This window comes from Diorhabda sublineata, chromosome 2 (genome assembly GCF_026230105.1).
Source record: "Diorhabda sublineata isolate icDioSubl1.1 chromosome 2, icDioSubl1.1, whole genome shotgun sequence".
In the NCBI taxonomy this organism is placed as follows: domain Eukaryota; kingdom Metazoa; phylum Arthropoda; class Insecta; order Coleoptera; family Chrysomelidae; genus Diorhabda; species Diorhabda sublineata.
The window spans coordinates 11,870,878-11,890,932 of record NC_079475.1 but is presented as its reverse complement, the minus strand read 5'-3'; the positions used below and the strand labels follow the sequence as shown (position 1 = coordinate 11,890,932).

General features: G+C 32.0%; 1 protein-coding gene across 4 annotated transcripts; it reads right to left on the bottom strand.

The window, feature by feature from the left end:
• Positions 1-13,403: 13,403 nt before the first annotated feature.
• On the bottom strand, positions 13,404-19,261 carry LOC130453360 (uncharacterized). Of its 4 annotated transcripts, none has more exons than XR_008911042.1 (5): positions 19,144-19,261; positions 18,944-19,090; positions 18,511-18,762; positions 15,923-18,428; positions 13,404-13,915 (listed from the first exon to the last, which is right to left on the bottom strand). XR_008911042.1 is itself a non-coding variant. In XM_056793059.1 (5 exons), exons 1-5 carry the CDS (start codon positions 19,204-19,206, stop codon positions 13,755-13,757), a joined length of 561 nt encoding a protein of 186 aa, XP_056649037.1. In that variant the 5' UTR covers positions 19,207-19,261; the 3' UTR covers positions 13,404-13,754. The 4 variants fall into 4 exon arrangements, 2 of the variants coding, with proteins under 2 accessions (XP_056649037.1, XP_056649038.1); XR_008911043.1 differs by having other exon boundaries at positions 13,404-13,912; positions 19,144-19,252; XM_056793059.1 differs by having other exon boundaries at positions 15,923-16,039; positions 18,690-18,762.
• Positions 19,262-20,055: the final 794 nt, after the last annotated feature.

Below are 20,055 nucleotides of genomic sequence, written 5' to 3'. Positions count from 1 at the left end.
TGAAATCAAAATACAAAACGGATTTTATCATAAAGAGTATCTAGATCACGTTCCAATAAAAATCGACAAATCATTTCGATACAAATAACCGACTACTTCATGTATAACTAAATTTTTTTCTTATTTTCTCTAGTCGGTGTCTTTCCATTCACAAATGAAAAGATATTAATTTATTAATTTATATTCAGCGTCTGGTAGCCAAGTTAGGTGTCAAAATTTTATTAATGGGATGCTTCGGGGTATGAGAATGGGACCACGCCTCGAAGTAAACGTTCTAGCGTGGAATTCGTATCTATCAAGTAAAGATTTATCTGAGAAAAAAAGGAGTAGCGTAGGAGTGAACGTAAATGATAACTGCACAGCGAGCATAAAATATAACATGTCAATAGAAAGAATATTTTGAATTATTCATGAATACGGTTATCAGTAATCGTGTTTCAACCTATCATTTTCACATCTTCTGTATTTTACTAACACTTGGAAAAATTATGATGTTAATATACGAGCAAGTTATTTTTATCAAGTGTTATCAGAATGATAATATATCGAAATTGGTCTATTTTAACTTAACATAAACAGACTTGATTGAAAACTCAAAAGGTTTGTCTTAAACCGATGTCATATGGGAAAAATTGAAAAAAACTTATAAATAATCACAGTTGCCTGACTAACGTGTGTCTATTCTGGAAATAAAACTCATTTTTTGGTTATAAACTCCTGCCCTAGCAGTTTTTAGAATGAATTTAACTAAGAAATATATAGTACCTACTCTGAAAATCATTCCCTCACTTCAATATCCAGATTAGAACATTTTCTGAAGTTTTTATTAAGAAGTTCCAAAAAAATCTGTTTAGAAATATGATTTGTCTATTGGGAATATAACAAACTTTCAAAATTTCTCTGAATTTAGGATCATAAATCAATAAGTACTTGTCTAATGTTAACTCAATATTTGTCTTATAGAAAATAATCAATCCCTCACGGTATTACCAACAGTCGATAAGCAGGTATATTTTTGATAATACTCGCATTAGATTTTGACAGTTGGTAGTACGGTTGTTGTTCGGAATGGCGAATTCACTTTTGTTGGAAAAATATTTCATTGTAATTGTTCAAATCATTCAATTACAGTGAAGAATTAAAAAGGTAATTATAATATTTCAATTTTGATGACGATGTTAAGTATGTTTTTATAGATAGGAAGCTAGCTGGTAACGGAAGGTTATGTTGCGAGTTTTTAGGTTATGATTCGTTTTGTCATTTCCTCATTTTGAATAAAAGTGAGGGGAAAACAGTAGTGAATTTGAAAAAAACTCTCGCAACAAAAAATGTAGAGTAAAAAATTCTCTACAAAAAATCATCTCAAGTATTTGTTCCTAACCTCAAAATTTTCCCTTTAAAATTGGTTTATACACAAAAATATTTTGAATCGCGCATAACACGAAAACTACGAGAAATTCGAAAGAAAGAGCTGAAAAATGTACAACACAAAATTCTCGACAGATTGGTCTGTAGGCATTTTTTCTAACCGCAAAATATTCACCGTAAAATGGGTTCATGTTTGAATTGTGGATAACTCGAAAACTATTAGGAATTCGAAAAAACTGCCGTATCAAAAAATGTAGAGTACAGAATTATTAACAAAAAAGTATCCCTAGTATTTGTTCCAAGCCTCAACATTTCCATTATGAAATAGGTTTGCACGCTCAAAAATATTTTGCATCACGAATAACTCGAAAACTACGTAGAATTCGAAAAAAAGTGCCGAATCCAAAACTGTAGTGCACAAAATTCTCCATGAATTGTTTCATAGGCAAACCTCAAAATTTTCACCGTAATATGCGTTCAACTACTAAAAAATATTTTAAATCGCGAATAACTGGAAATTCGTGAGGATTTCGAAAATACTGCCGGACGAAAAATTTAGAGCACAAAATTCTGTTCAAAAGACATTATTATATGTTCATAACCTATAAATTTACACCGTAAAATGGGTTATCGAAAATATTTTGATTCAAATAGATTAAGTATCTTGGATATTATAGGACATATTTACGAAAAACGTAACATTTTGAACTTTCTTTGCATTTCCAAAATTGTAAGAATAAGAATACATCATCTTGAGAATGTTTTGAAGGTTACAATCTAAGCTTCGAATGAGTACCCACATTTTTGTGAAAGAGAAACTATTAAGAAGTCTGAGAACGAAGATAGTGTTCATGATCGCGTTTTTTAAAAATTAGTTCATTGTGTGTTAAATACCTGAAATAACACCAACGACAAATATCTCCTTGAATTTGCTTGTTTATATAGCGAGTGATGGAATATATCCAATGAAACTTCAAGTGTTCATGTGGCCAATACACCTCTTCATCTCGCAAGATTATCGAAAATTATGCTAGCTCACCCGTATACAAAATAGAGATCTTAACCATCATGATGCATTTCGATTTTTTGAAAACGAAGTAGTTTTCCAGAGTTGGAGAAGTTTCCATGTGCGTCTAGAACTTAAATTGTGCATAAAAAAACGACTGGAAACCTTTTTTGTGCAAAATTTTGTTCTCTACTTTTTAGGCAGATTTTTTTCAAAATCCTCTCAGTTTTCGGGTTAATCGCATTTCAATTTTTTTGAGTTACAAATTTCACAATTTTGTAAGAGTTGCTAGGCTTATTTAGTAACCGAAAACCTCTGAAAAACTAGAAAATCAGAAGCGCCTAATTTAATTTGATGTTTTAGCTCAAAATCGCGTAATTTACCTGTACTATTTGTTTATAAATGACGTCAAAGAAAAGAATGTGTCTAATGGAGGTTACCATCATCAGTAAAAAAATGTTACCAATACCTTGTTAACATAGTACAGAAACAAAAAACAGTATCGATAGAGTAGTTGCAAAACAAACCTTCTTGAACTCTTATCCATGTGGATGAAGTCTGAACTGACATTTCTACGAGAAGGAGACGTTAATGTTGTATCCCTAACAATTTCAAAAGTTAACATTGTATGATGGTCGTATCTATACATTTTTAGAATTTCAAAAGCGAATTTATTCGTCATGATCAATTAAATGATTTGCACCATATTTATTAATGAGATTCAGTTGTGAAATGTTTGTTATTATAAAATCATAAATATATAATTACATACGATAAAAAAGAGATTATTCCTTTTTTTATTCTCACTTATAATATCAAGTTTATGTCTAATAATCCAATCGAATAAATATACAATCACAATATGGAATATTACAAATTATCCGCAGAACTAATAAACACTACAATCGAATGACCAAGCGGTCAACAACTCGCATACATGCTGTTCCAATTAAATAAAATATATGATTATTCTCAACCCCGTAAGTTGCACTTTCAAAATGAGAATTTGGTTTCTGATACTGAAATTTTTAAATATATTTCCAGTTTACGAAGCTTTACATAAACGATGTATCAAATGTTGTTCGAACTACATATTCCGTTTAATTAATACAACTGTTTTACAGCACTGGTCTATAAAATGAAGATTTCAATGATATGAAATACGTATAAATTTTTCTTTTTAAAATATCATGAATGTGTTATGAACATTATTTAAATTGTATACAAAAAAGGCAAAAACACGTGAATTGATTTTACATCGGACGTATTTGTTATGTATATTTTTTTTTCTACTTTCTGAATCGGTTAAAAAGTACTGTAACGGTTCATTTTTACACGCTTTTGCTTAAAAAAAAGTGCCATAACGTGTCATTTTTTAACACAATTATAAAATTGTTTTATCAAAATAGTGGGCTGTGAACGCTTAGTCTTATTATTAGTGATGGACAGTAAAAGTGAAAAAACTGCACACCAAAAGATGTTGAATCGGCAACTGCAACAACTATGGATCTTCTGAGAAATCCTGGGAACAGTATTTAAAGGAATATAATTCTCTTATGAAGTGGCGTACTAAAAAAGGCATAAACAGCTTGACATAAAGAGTGTTACTAGCTTACTTTGAAACTAAAGCCAGAATGTGGAAGTCTTCAGCACTTTGGTCCACTTATTCAAAACTAAATGGCACCCTAATGGTAAATAACGACGTAGACATCAGTAAATACTCGAAACTTATTGCATATTTGAAAAATGAATCAGTTGACCTAAGCAGACCCCAAAAATCTAAAACATTTGCCCGTGAATAAATTAAGTTGCAAGCTCCAGACGATTATTACAACCCAAGTTGTGAGTATCAATACTTTTACAAAAATTATCGCAACATTTTGAATCACCTAATCCAAAAAACTATACCGGGCATACATTTCGACGCTCTTTGGCGTCTCTATCAGTGGATTCCGGTGGTGATATAATTAATTCAACTAAAGAAATACGGAGGGTGGAAATCCAACACAGCTGCGGAGGGTTACGTAGACGATTCAATAAAAAACAAAATGGATTCCGCAGTGAAAATCTTAACGGGAATAACTATCAAGCAACATTGCAAATAATCACGATCCTACCAACAATCCAATCCAAGTACTAATACAACTATAGACGATGTTAAATGTTGCCAATTCAAGAACCGATAGTAATTAGTAATCAAATCAATAATGCTCACGGTTGTACTTTTAATACTTCTATTACAAAATAAAAATTGATAAGAGTTTTGTCGAATTTTTTGAGTCTACGGACATTATTTTGTATGAAATTCGTGAGTAAAGTAACTTACCGTCCTACTGATAAAATTATTACTTTACTCACTTTTTCCATAAATAACTATTATTTACTTCCGAATCCACCTGTGTCCCTCCGTCATATTAAAGTTGAAAATACATGATTTGTTGATGTACAATTTGAGCTATTGTCTATTCTAAAACCATTAATAGTTCGATAAATGAAATAAATTAATTATTTCGTTTTCTGTACAAATTCCGAAATACGTTTGCTGAATCTCATACCACATAATGGTAATGTTATTGCTTAGCTTTTTACCAAAAAATATCTTTAAAATATAAATAATTTATTGACTATTCAAGGACTTCGTGAGCGTGAAGTATTTCCATTGGATCTAATTATGCAGGGACAATCAAACGCGATAACACCTGATATGTCCTAATGTCATATAGTAACGAACAAAAAATTAAAGATTATCTAAGAAATATCTTCATTTCTGTCCGCATAGGTGTGACAACATAATTCAAAGTAAAAAAAGATGGTTAGTAATACCGTAGGTGTAAAATAAAATGTTAATTCCGATTTAACACGTAAATGCTAACATATTACGATGGAAAGTGTTCGAGATGACATATGAGATATCAAATTATTTGAAAACAAAACTACATAATCCAACTTTTATTATGACCACTGTACTATACAGTGGGTTCACAATGTAATGTTTTACTTTGGCTCTCGATAATTTTACTCCGATGGTTTTAAGAGAATACCATCATTATATCTATTCAAACCTTTATGAGCAAGACGATTTGATGGGTAAACATTTTTCTTTCCACAGCTCATGCAAGACTAGTATCTGCATTTCAGTTATTGAGGTAAAAGACATATATAAATCGATAATATTTTTAAAAATTGAACAATTATCTTCTTCATAGTACGTTAGGACTTAGTCCTGTATTTGCATCAATTGTTGCCTAGCTGCAGCTGGGATGATGAAGACCAGCTTTCATACCATCTTGGAGGTAGTCGGGATGTATTCGATTTTTCTTCCTTTGCAATCTTTGCTAACCTGCATTTGACATTCTGTCCACGTGGTCTCTCCATTCCCTTCGCCGATTTCTCGCCCATCTCACTACATCCTGTATGTCACATATCTCCCTTATTCCATCATTTTTCTTGTGGTCAAATAATGTGTTCTCTGCTCTGGTCTCTATCACGTATGTCATTACTGGTTTTACACAGTCTTGTATATTCTGATTTTGCTCCTGGTAGTCAAATATCTCTTCTCCCAAATTACATGACCGTTTGTTATTTGAGCTTTCCCTTCATTCTTTAGATTTCTATTACTTGTTATGTTCGCTCCTAGATATTTGAATGACTTCTTGTTCTCTGATCGTATATTAAGAGTTTACATCTTCTCGATTCTCTGGACACTGTAGAAGATTCGGTTTTATTCATGGGAACAATTATATTATGAAAAACGGTACACATAGTCGTAAATTACCAAAGAAATGGCTTCCTTCGTTATTCAAAGGCAAAATGCCCCGGATTTTCCTGGTTCTGGCTTCAGTTCACTTCTGATTTCCTGGTAGTGAATTCCCCGATCAATTCATTAACGTAAAAGATAACTACACAATCTTTTTCAATTTTATTGTTGTTGAACGATTCAATATATTAATTGAAGAATTTCATTGGAACCCTCATAATGACATTATCACGTAAGGTTAACCTAATTAGGGCAATCTTGATGAGGTCTATACAAAGAACCTCCTCTCGCCGAAAAGAAAAATATTTCTTATCAGGTTATCCTGTCGAGATCAATTAGATCGACCGTAATGATAATAAATTAATAGTACTTTAGGCTTTCTTGATATAAAGTGATCGGACTTGATCCTAACCATAAAACGATGAACGAGAATAATAATTTGATTAGTACCACTTAATAAGATCCTGACCATAAAGTATTTGAGAATCCTGACGAAAACTATTCAAGAAAAATCTCATAACGAATATGTAAGGTACTCGTTATTAATCTTGATCAAAACCATAATCCTAATCAGGACCTTATTAGTGATCTGCGTCCCTATTAGATCCTTGTCAGTTTATCGTGACTTATACCTTACGGGTTACGTAATTACCTGGTAACATCCTTATAGAGTCCTCACAAAAAATTCTAGTCATGATTTTCATGATAAATTATATGATCAATGGAGCTGATCAAACAGATTTTTTCCTCCCGTAAAGTGATCCTGATCAGAACCATATTATGAGGTAGTCCTAATCAGAAACTTATTAGAGATCTGCGTCCCTATTAGATCCTTGTCAGTTCATTCTGACGTATACATAGAAAATTCTAGTCGTGATTTTCATGATAAATTATATGATGAATTGAGCTGATCAAACAGATTTATTCCTCTCATAAAGTAATCCTGATTAGACCTTATTAGTGATCTGCGTCCATATTAGATTCTTGTCAGTTTATTTTGTATTTCTGCGCGCTCTGTTTAATACTGATTTTTTGATGTATCAGACAAATCCACTAATATTGGCTGCAACATCCCAGTGAACTTCTTTTTTGCTATGCATCATCGTTCCACAGATTCTTTACGAGCTGCCTTAACTTTTTCAATAATTCTCTTCTTCTTTCAATCCATTGATGGATGTTCATGATAACATTTTCCATCTCTCCTCTATTTATTGCGGTTTGTATTAAGGATTGTATATCGTGTAGTCCTCTCCCCTGCCTGATGTTTCGCATCTAAGATATTTTCTTCCATGCGATCCCTCTCTTTCCTTCAATTTCATCTTCGATTCATTAATTGAAATTCTTCAGTTCAGATGCAAAAAACTGCGTTGTTTAGCTAGATTTTGAAGCATCCGGGGGTCCATTTAGAGCCTGCCGTCTGCCGTTAATTTATTAACGCCATGAACCCAGATGATATTTTAGTATCTTCAAACGAATTTATAATATTTATTGATCGTCATTATTTGAGAATTTGATTTTTTCTTCCAATTTTGGCACCGAAATCTAGCATTGCATTTGGAAGGTCCAGAGCAAAAGTGTTAAACTCGAGTCCATTTTCTAATTGTCCCTATTTATAATCAAATTGGGACTCACGCTGGGAAACACAGCCCTAGTGGGTTCATAGGAACAAACGTCTTTGTTCCTAGAGAGGAAAAGTAATTTTCCAAGGAATGGAAAGGCTCTAATTGTATTGACATTTATAGAAAATAAATATTGCTATAGACCAGGAAAATGGGCATAGTTTCAGAAGAACCTCGGCAATTTTACTTGAGTAGACATTCTTGTATTTCTAACCAAATTATGAAGTTATTGAAATTGATTGTGATCGACCATGTCCCAGTACTTTCGGAGGATACTAACTGAATAATGATGTTGAATTGAATTTAAAATATCACGAAAACTGCGTTGGCTCCAGCTCTCACTTTTCCCCAATGATCAAAATTAGACGTTTAACATTAGTATGAATAATTATTCTAACATAAATTGAAAATATGAGTGATAGAAAAATCAAAAACAACGTACTGAATTCTTAGTATTGCTTCTTTAATAAATTTTGTTTGTTATTTTCATAAACAAATTATTCAAAAATGACTTCTTATTTGATGAAGGCGGAAAATCCTCCCCTGAATTATTAAACTTCATCCCTTACAAAGTAGGAAACTCTGGAACCATTGGCGATATTCATACTGAATACACTATTTATTTCTAGCACTACACCAACACTCACGAATACATTGTTTGAGGCGCGTTTCTATAACCAAGTTATCGTCTTCAGAGTTCACCATGAGTCTTGTTAAACAAATAACTATTTTCGCATTCTATATTTTACTAATGGAGTATACAAATAATATAAACGTTGAAGTAATAATGATCAATGCATATCCGATGTTTCAATTGGAAAATGATGTGAGCAAAATGTAAATAACGTATTTTAAATTCAAAGCTCAATTTAGTTAACGAGCATCAGCAAATCCGCTGATCACTTTTACATAATTACGGGATAAATAGCAATTTTTTGTTCTACGACAGCATCCTTCACCTATGGTGATAACTGAGATGTGTTTACAACATTCCAATTCATTTCTAAACAAGGAGTGTATTAGTCTGCACTAATGAACCGGGATAGTGTTAGCGATCATATGATGAATATATATAGTTTATTAATGGATGTTAAGGTAAAGGGACTATCAACTTATGGGTGCTTTTACCATATGGGAATCAAACTGTCCACTAACGCCGATTTATTATAGCAGCGAGCAATTCCGCTTAATTAAAAGTCTTCGTTTAGGTAAAATATGCTTTTAGTGGGTAGTTAGGTTGTACTGAACATTTTTGTACAATTATGGTAAAGTGGTACCGAGTAGACGCGCGGATTTATCAAAACTATTAACCAACTACTATTATGTCGTTAATTGTAGTTATATAACCGGTCGTCATCTACAAACAATGTTATAGGAACAAATAATACTGTTCCAGAATACTAGTATACAGAGTGAGTTTCATGTATGGAAGGCCTCAATTATATCGGTAACGGGTTGTACCAAATTTAGAAATTTTTGTGTACAAGGGCCGGTATTATGGTGGTATTTCCTTTATATGGAAAAATATTGAACTTTTTGATTTCAAATTGTTCAACCTGTATATTTTCGCTTTTCGAAATACAACAACAAACGTGTAATATTTAATAGATAATAATTTATATCCTAACCGAATCCTACAATAAAATCTAATATTAGTAAATTAGTAAAATAAAAACTAGTTCAGGAAAAAATTTATCCAAATAAGGGCGCGGAAAAACTGCATCAACTGTAAACAAATCTTTGGATGTTTGTGTTCTATTAGAAGACGATCCACACTTAAGTACTAGACAAATATTCAAGGAACTTGATATTTCGCAAACATCAGTAATGAAAATTTTACTTGATAATAAATTTCATCCATACAAAGTAATGTTATTTCAAGAGTTGTCAGACGACGATTTTGATAGATGTGAAGAGTTTGCAGACCTAATGATGGAAAAATGTTATAGTCAAAACGATTCAATTTTTTTTGCGATGTGGCCACTTTTTGTATTAATGGAAACGTAAATCGACAATCTACAATTGTAGATACTAGTCACGTAACGATCCTCGTTTGATGCGTGAATCACATACCCAATATCCCAAAAAAACTGAATGTATGAGCTAGAATAATAGGGGACACAATAATTGTTCCCTCAACTTAAATGGTCCGGTGTATTTAGATTAATTGGAAAATAGTATTATAACTGAGTTGGATTGAATATTTCCAAATCCATGTAAGTATTTTCAATTACAATTATAAAAACTTCATTATTAGAAATTTTTAAATAATAAAAATATCTCAAACGGTAATATTTGGCTACAACATGATGGTGCCCCACCTCACTGAGCGTTTGTGTTTCCTATAAGATGGATTGGAAGGCGTGGTTTTATCGAATGGCCCCCGCGATCACCCGACATGAATCTTTTAGACTATTTTTTGTGAGGTCACTTAAAAAACATGCCAATATTCAGAAATTGAAAAATAAGATACGACTATCACAGAGATAAGTCACGGACGTTGCAAAATGTATTGCAAAATTTTAAAAATCGCATGGCTTGTTGTATGGACACCATTTTGAGTATATGTTGTAATCGCCTTTACTGTATGTTTTCTAAAATTCTCAATTTTTCTACTTCACAAATGTGGATCTACTTCTAACATGACACAAACATTTTACTAACTAACATGAAAAATAATCAGGATTTTCTAAAAACATTAAAAAAATAGGGTGATCCATTTGAAATAACAAATTTTTCCGAGATCATTGAGGCGTTCCATATATAAAACTCACTCTGTATACGCATCAAGGTGAATCAAAATTTTTAGCTACTACAAAGATATCGTTCAAGATGACGAAAAAAAAATTCTGGCAAAGTTTGAGCTCTTAATATGAATATTTAGAGAAGCCGCATCGTGATTTATGATTTCCCATTCAATTTTTTTCTTTTTGGGAATTCTAATGTATTCAACGAATTATTGTGTTGCGAGAAATATATGTTTTTGTAGTAAATTAAACGGCACATAAAAAAGGTGTTAAATAATTTTTCCCTAAAAATCTTTTACAAGAAAATGTCTAAAAAACATAAAACAACATGTCTTTCGTGATTTTTCTTATTTTTAATTCCCAAATATATTGAGAAAACCTTATATTCTAGAGCACGATTCGAATGAAAGCGTTGAAAATTGATTTCAATGTAGTCGGAAGTACAGTAAAGATTTTTTATCCAATTATGTCTATTATTTCATTTTTTTGCAACTATTTCGCATCTACCATGCTGGTTAATTAGAGACGTATTTACCACATACTTATAGATATTATCCACGACGCATTTCTTTCTTAGTAAGATTTTTTTATGTCATGTATATTTCTTGAAATTCTCGATTTCGATTTGCACACATAAGTTTGTAACTTCTACATAGTAAATTCATGCCTATTTAGATTGGTCATGGTTTACTTGGAGACTTGAGATCCATTTTTTCAGCCTTTATTTCGCACGATTTCCAACCTTTTTTGTGTTTCTAATTCTGCTATTTTTTCGAGGCAACATATTATGTTGCCCCCCAGAATTTATCGTCGTTTCTATACCAAGGCAGAAGTTATTATTTCCTGGCCAAATCCTAACTATGTATCCTGATGTTTGTTGTGTTTAGAGTATCTTTCAGCAATTCCATCACTAGTATCATTGTTCCTCTCTCTTTGTCATTTTCACCCACTTTTAGCAAGAGTTTTTGCCCAAGAGCTCACTTCCATTTCATAATGTCCAGTAGAAAATTTTTCTATACTAATAGGCACGTGATCTTGAGATAACTATGTCAATTTCCTTATAATAAATCCTTCTGTCTTCAATAAAAGTGATTCTTAAAGTATATAAAGAGATTAATCTCTTAAAAAAGTAAATTATATAAAAAATTTTAAGGTAATAATCTAAATATATCATCTATCTATTTAAGCTCCCTGTAGGTAAGCTGCAAAATATATGTAAAATCCCTATTCAGTAAAAGTGAACAAATATGATCTACTTGTTACCGATTATAATTTTACATTAATTTCACAGCAACTCGTAAGGACGGATTGCTTTTTTAAGTTAAACTGTTGGAAATCTCATAATTTATGTTTCTTTAGTGGCAAATCTTAAACATATAATTTATACACAGTTATGACAGAGAATTATCATTACTAGTTTCCCACAGAGATTAACTAATTGTCCCCTAACGTAAAAGACCACCTCTAGTATTTCTAAATACTAAACTTTGCAAGAAATATACATTTATTCTGCTCTGCTTCTACTTAACAAATTACAGTTGATTTGATTTAAAAATGTGTGATGTGACAAAACATTTAGTTCAATATACGATTTTCATTTATGAATTCAATTATTTTCTATTGGAAAGTGCTAATCCAATTTCCACATTATTTATTTTCAACAACAATCATATAGTCCTTTGTACTGACATGTATGGTTTATACATTGCAATGCCTCTTTCAGAAGACGTTCAACCAGCTCAGTATTAATAGTAACCGTTCCTGATACCAAGACGGATGAGAAGCGTGTTTTCACTTTTACTAATATTGATTTCATAAAAATTTATCGTAAATATGCAGCTCTTCGACCAAAACATATTGTTAATAATAATCATATATTATTGAAATACGTAAACGGAAAGTGCACCGTACAAGTTGTTGGAGTGCACCATTGGGAAAATGTCTAGACGGGTCACTGTTTTCGGAAAAGTTCTGCCAAGCTGTTTACCAATACTGGAGCTGATATGTCAATTCTCAATCACGGTGCTACGATAGTAGCTGAAGGATATATATAGAAGACTATATCGAAAATTAGAACCAAATTTCCAACTCACTTTCTGGCGATATAGTATCTGGTTTGTATGTAGGCAATAACCATTATTTAGAAACACTAGATGTAGTTACTTCAACTTCTGGAGTAAAGATACTTAATTAATAATACAAACTGTACAATGTTGGTAATTTAAAAAAAATTAATCCTTGCCTTTGTAGTATTTTAGAAATGTCAAATTTGGTGACGTTTAGTTTCGCGGCCGTTGCTATGGGTGAAATTGAATTTTTAGACGACGCCATCTAAAAGTTGTTCGGTCTGTATTCATTTACATATCGAATATTGTGTTTTAAGTGTTCCATGTAGTGAAAGTGACAGTTCCGTACTGAAAAACACTTTCGGGACGTTCTGCAGTAGACAACTTTAACTTCAATGTTGACAGTTGACAGTTTTACAATGATTTTGCATAACCTTAAATTCCTAATTATCTGAAATTATTTGTTTTATCTGGAAATCTGAAAAAGTTCTACATTCTCGATGATTGAAAGTACTCTCGAGTTACATGAAGAAAAATTCAGATTATTCTTGAAATTGAGACGTAAAAAGATTATATTTCATAAATATGTATCCGCATTTTTTTTAATATAAAATAGGATTATTGTAAACAACTATTTAATGAATATTACTTAGTTCGCTTGGGAGATTAATTGTATTCATTCAACTACGAGAAATTATTGTAATTTTGTGTTTAATGAATTTTTAAAAACATATTTTCGAACCCCGAAAATATAATTCTCGCAATACAACAAGATATTCACATCAATAAATATCCAAAACTCATCAATTACACTGAGGAAAGAGAATAAATAGTAGAGAATTATAAACATTTTATTTAGTGGACAATATAATGTACTTGATGATATTTGCAATATCAATATTAATTTATTAATTATTTGCAAAAAGTAATGTTGTGTCAGTGCAATTGAAAAAGTTTTGGATCTTATGCGTTTATTTCATAAGAAGCGACATTTTATTTTGAGATATATCAAACTTTTTCCAGTCACTGAAAAAAAAATTACATAAATAAACGAAAAGTGTATTAATATAAAAAAATCTATGAGAACATTATAAAACGGATGTACACAATTCTCCTCAAAAATTGATTCCAGTTTTCTATAAATTCGATTCTCTGCAAATATCTAACCAACAATTTGATTCGATTTGTTTCTTATGAAAGTTCAGCATAATCATTCTCAAAAGGATTATTCTCTACAGATTGTTTTGGGTCGGTTACATTGGTTTTCACTGGCACCGAACAATACGTCTGATCATTAATTTTCATATTTCTTTCGCCCCTTTCAATCGACAAAGTTCGATTTGTATCATCTTCTAAAAAAAATATAATAAAGAATCAATGTATTCTGCAACATTTAGATGAACTCATTTAGTCAAAACTGTTCATATAAATAAGTAAATAGTGCTTATATATTTAGAAGCATACATGATTTATCTATTATTTGCTGTCACGTAACCCAAAATTATTTTTCAAATTTGTACTGAATTTCTAAAATTGTGATGTTTCTTGTTGCAAAAGTGAAGCGTGTAGTGACTTTCCAAAGCAAAATTTTAGTTGAATCACTATACATTATATATTTTTTATTTTATTTTTCGACTTCAACATCCATATTTTGGCAACATATATAACAATTTTGTGAGCTGTTCATAATTAATAATATTCGTCGCGTTATGACGAGCTTCGCAATTGTTTGAGAAGATTGTGCTCAAACCACGATATTTTTGGCACATCGGAATAAAAACTTGATTCGTCTTTTTTTTTAATCATAGAAAGAGAATTAATATCTACGAGTAGGCCAAGCAAATACAATTTTTTAAACTCATCGAGATAATCAGTGAAGATCGGTATAGAATGTGGTCGTTCATCAACGTCCATAAAACTTTCCAAGACCTAGAAATGTTCTTCTAGATTTTAGAAAACAACTGTTAACAGATGTAGGACATCGCAATTATTTTCTGAGGTTGAGATTTCAGGTTTGGGAAACTTGATTTTGATAGGGCCTTGTAGAATTCAATTTTAGGAACCGTGAGAAATAATTGTTCCAATTGAAAGTTATATCGCAAGTCAATCAGCTCAAAGTTCAAAAATTCTGGTTTAACTGAATCACAATTCACATTAAACGGCATGCTGAAAATGAATCTTCGTTCAAATTCTTCATGAAGACGTTCTAAAATTTGTCTTCCGTAACTGCAATATTTTTTAGTCTTGAAAAATAAGTAAAATCTATATTGACTAGTTGGTTGGAAAATAGATTTTCATTTTTAAATCTCTGATATAACCACAAATATCAGTTATCTATTGATTGTTTCCTGAAGTTTAAGGTTCAATCTATTTGGTTAAGTTGATTTGGTTAGTGGAATTCATTTTTACTGCTTTGATTCATATTATGTTATGACTAAATTTGTTAACTTCACACTTTTCATTTTACTTCTGAACATTTTGAACTTCTATTTACAATTGGTTCCCTTTTTTTGGTTTCGCTATCAAAAAATAACCTTAAAAAGAAACAAAAAGTTTCCATATACAGGTAAACAGCGGGTGTTTCTTGAAATTATATATCATACAAAATCTGTGACCAGGAAGATGTTCACGAAATGAAGCTGAGACCGTCTATCTGCTCGAAGTCTTTCCTAGATCGTTGATTGTACTACACTGACCTTTAAAACAATCCGCCTATGCACGTCAGTTAATGTTAGATGCTCTGCAAACTTGTCGTGAACGGCTACCGTGCGTGTTTTTATAGGTCGCGGACCGGATTAGACTAGCTCGAGGGCCATATTTGGCCCGCGGGCCGTCCTTTCCTCATAACTGTTTTATCACCAATGTCAGGTACGTATAAGTATTCAATCTTTTTGATGAATCATTTTAGATCAAGATTAAGTCCGCGTTTGCTCTCAAAGATATGCTTCCCCTTGCTATAACAGATCCTCCATCAAATAGACACTAGACACTAGCTCCGATTGAGTCTTTACTCAATTTTTTTAAATAATTGCTTGTAAAAACCAAGTGCAGAGCTTCTTTATATAATCAATATCATGTTAATGCTGCAAAAATATTATAAGGTCGACCTTCAATGATTTAACCGACTATGGTGGGGTTCTTCCCAAGTTTCCTGAACCAATTCTGGCAATGTATATAATAATTCATGACATATTTCACTCTCTGTAAGTGTTAAGTGAAGTTATTGTTTTTGTTACATAAATCGTTTTCAAACAATAGATAATCATCTCAGTAGAAGTGGAAGAAAGCTCAGCACTTTTGTAATCTAAAGTACTGGACAGAACTACATTGCTGGAAAATGATTTAATGAAATAACTCACCTGTATCGGAATTCGGAAATTCTTGATTATTTTTTGTTTTTGACAGATGTAAAACCACACAAGGTCTAATAATACACTGTAGAAATATCATTGCAGCAGAAACTGATTCTTTCAGAGCTAAATAAAAAAAAAATAATTATTATTACATATATTTTCTATCAGCATTTTGTAATTTAAACCTTAAATATCCAGTCATTTTAACAATATTCAATAGTCTGTGTAGTTGAGTGAACGCCTAGAAAAGAAGTAGTAGTTATATTTTTTCTAGATCATCTCCATCACAGTTTTGTAGCCTTTCCGGAAGCTTTCGGATGCCTTTCTACTAAAAATGTTCCAGCTTTTCACAAAACCGTTCACGCACGAAGGATTCTACTTCAAGTACCTCCTTCAATGGGCCAAATAAATAATAGTCGCACGGCAACAAATCGGGACTATAAGGATAATTTTCCAGTCTTTCTCAACTCAATTCTCTCAACGTTTCCATCGTAAGCCAAGCGCTGTATGCGGTTTGGCGTTGTCTTGCAGCAATATCGCACTACGTATTGGAATATCGCGTCGTTTTGATCTGTAGACAGGTCTTGTCGTTGAGATTTTCAGCATCCCATCATATTTATCTCAACGTATATTTTGTGAAAGCAGCTTCTAGTTAACATCTATGCTTTTTTATTTTCACTGCTCTTTTTTTTACTATTATTTATATAGTCGCTTCAATATGTAAACACTACTAAACTTTTTTGTTACTAATTACCACAATCTTGTTGTTTTGGCTTCTTATTTTCGTAGAAAAAAAATGGGAGGCCATGAGAGGCCATGTAGGCCTAGGGCAAGAATGGCAATATTACATAGTTTTATATATTATATATCAAAGCTCTCTATTTTGAATTTTTCACATAATACTTCTCTATTCCTTCCTGTTCACAGCTTTTTCTTTCCAATTCTGAACATTATTATTTTTTAGGTCTTCCATTACACAGTTATACTATCTCTTATTTGGTCGCCCCTTTCTCTTTTTTCCTATTGGTCTTCTTTGCAGTACTAATTTTTGCATCCGTTCTCAATGTAGTCTCTTAACATGTCCCAACAATCTCACTCTCTGTCCATTAAAAAACGAGCTTATTTTAGCTTCTCCATAAATTTCCTCCAATTCTTTATTAGTTCTTCTCCTCCAGCCCGCTTCTGTGTGTACTGCTCCGGAGATTCCTCTTAGTATTTTCCTCACCCATCCTTCCAACATGGCTTCATCTTCCTTTTCCAATATCCATGTCTTACTACCGTTTTATATATTCTTTACTTTTGTTTTTTTTGACGCGTATTTTGACTTCATCAGTCATCTAATACTTCCGAATTTTTGTGCTCCTTTAGTTATTGTGGCTTTCGGTTCTAATTCTTCTACTCCCTTATCTTATATTACTACTCCTAGATACACAAAGTTGGAAACTCTATCAAAATTGTACTTTTTGTGTCTGGTTGTCCTAAAGGTCTCTTTATCTCTGTGTATCTTCCATGATCATGTATTTTGTCTTCTCTTGATTTATTTCTGTTCCAAAATTCTTGGCTTCTTCTTCCAATTTTATTACTGCTTTCTTAAAGTGCTTCTCGGATTTTGCTATCAACCCTAAGTCATCTGCGAAAGCTAGACATTGGCTTTAGTCAGTGAAGCTTGCCCCATCCAGTTTAGAAACTTTGCGTCAAGTTTTGTCAGCATGTTGTTTTAAACAAAAATATTTGATTAAACGGATGGCAATAACTGATTCTTCCAGGTTAGTTTGATAGCGACAAGATAAAAGACTACGGGAGTTCTAATAGACGAATGGGGTACAAAAACGGCTCAGTTCACGTCTGGTATCCTGTTTAAACCAAACGCCTTTACAGGCGGGTACATTTTAATCGTCTCTTGACGCTTTATAGTTTTATATCCAGTTGTAGCAAGTTAACGAGGTATAATATTGATTTTTTTCAAAGTTCCAGGTAGGACTACAATTAAATGCTTCTGTCTATAAGTATTTAAAATGGCTATGGCAGTTCAAACAAAATTGTCGGTAAGAATTTTTATAATCTACAATTGATATTGAAAGAACTACACTAATTATTTATATATTTCAACTGAGGCCGACTACCACTTTCTGAGAAAGAGTTTCCTGCAGGGTGAGTATTCGATGCAATAAATTTTCTCCTTCTTCTCTATACCGTTGTAAGAAACGCATGCAAACGTGAATTTTTGCCCAAAATTCAAAAGTCTTTGGTTGAAAATTCCATTAATTATTTGCTAAGCTGATACCCAATTATTCAGCTATATCGGGTACAGTACTGCGTCGGTCTCCCTTTAGGAGATTTTCTACAGCGATTTCTTTGGCAAAAGCTCAGAGTTCAATACAGTAGGCAGAGCAAATTTCATACATTTTTTCAATTTTATTCCTAGTTCAGTTCATTTTTTATTGACACCTGATAACCAGGTATCTTATTAGTACTACGTTTACACTGACTTGGTCTGACACACTGACTTGGTCTGGTTCAAATTAACTTTTCATGTCCATATTTGATGAATGATTGTTTGTTATTTAAGTTAAGTATAGTAGTAAAAATAGCACCTAATACAGTTCCTTGTGCTACTTCTGGTGAGTTTCCTCACTGATTTATTATAGGTATGCTCTAGGTGTTGGGAGTATTATTTTGGCAGATGATGCTTATAATAATAGATCAATAAATCAGCTTTTTAGATATATTTAGCTGTGAAAAATTGATAATTAATGAAAATATAGAGTCTTACTTGATCTTTCAGTCAACATTACACTAAAATAAAATAGATCTATAAGGATTGCACACAATTCGAGCCCCACCATCTGAAAAAATAGATAAAGTTGGTATTAAAAAAATAAAAATATATGAAATTTTCAAAATACGAAGTCTCATTTACTGGGTATCAAATTTGAGTGAGCTTTTCTTGTGGTAGAAAAAAACTTTCCTAGTATATTCAAAAATCTCGTTCTCGATTCAAATAATTCAGAGAAATAATCAACTTACTAAACGTAATGGTTCTAAATTTGGTTTGTCATGTATGCTCCACAGCAAAGTTAATATAATAGCTGAATTATAAAAGACGTATGAGAAGGAAGATACACATGCCATACCTCCTAATGCGGTCAAGGTGAAATGAACCATGAGAATAATCTGAAACAGTGGATTAGTATTTAGAAATTGAAATCTCTTTGGTGGTATTACACCTTTAGTTCTCCAGATGTTTGACTTGAAAATATAAAATTAAGAATTTCCATGTAAAAAACCATTTTTGTAGTAACAGTCACTTGCACATTATCAATAAACTAATCACGCTTATGATCTGAAATTTGTTGTATATACACCCATATTAGTCATTATCTTATCACCTTACAGATAAAAGGTGTTGACTAAAACTGTATATATAAATAAATAAAGTGAGTTATAGTACCCAAATTCTTCTATTAAGACCGATCTCAGCAAAGATAATGAAAACAAATTTAAGAAAATTAGTATTGGGATCGCAGGTTGTCACATTTTCAATACAAGTGAAAAATCAGAAATGTTATAATTAGCATTCGCTGGAATTCATATTTTCGAAAAAAACTGGAATTCACAATGTTGATGTTAAAAATATTCTTCACTCCCTCATAAGCGAAGTAAAAACCGTCTATGCAGTGGCGGTTTGTAGTAAAAAATTTTAGATGTTCTGCCAGGTTTCCAGCCGATTCTGGGAGTCACAACTATAAACCAGGGACGCTAGCAGTGCACTCCTCACAGTTTATTGCAGATTTCCAACATAGATTGGTACAGTTTTCCAAGAGGTAAAAAATGGGTGAAAAGGGAGTAACAGATAAAGAACTTGAAGAACTCTTGTATGAAAGTGTAGTGACAGATAATATTGAGACAAAAAAAGTTTAAAAATAGTGAATTTCATAATAGTTTATGCGACCAAGACTATTCACTGTATCTTGATGAAACCCAATTTGTAGAAACTTTTTATATAATCCGAAAATATTCTGTAAACCTTCATTATCACATTCTGAAAGCAGTTAGAAAGTTTCATCATGCTGAGAATACAAGCACTTTACTTATTTATTGATATTGTATCTTAAAGAAACTCCTAGGCTACCCGAAGA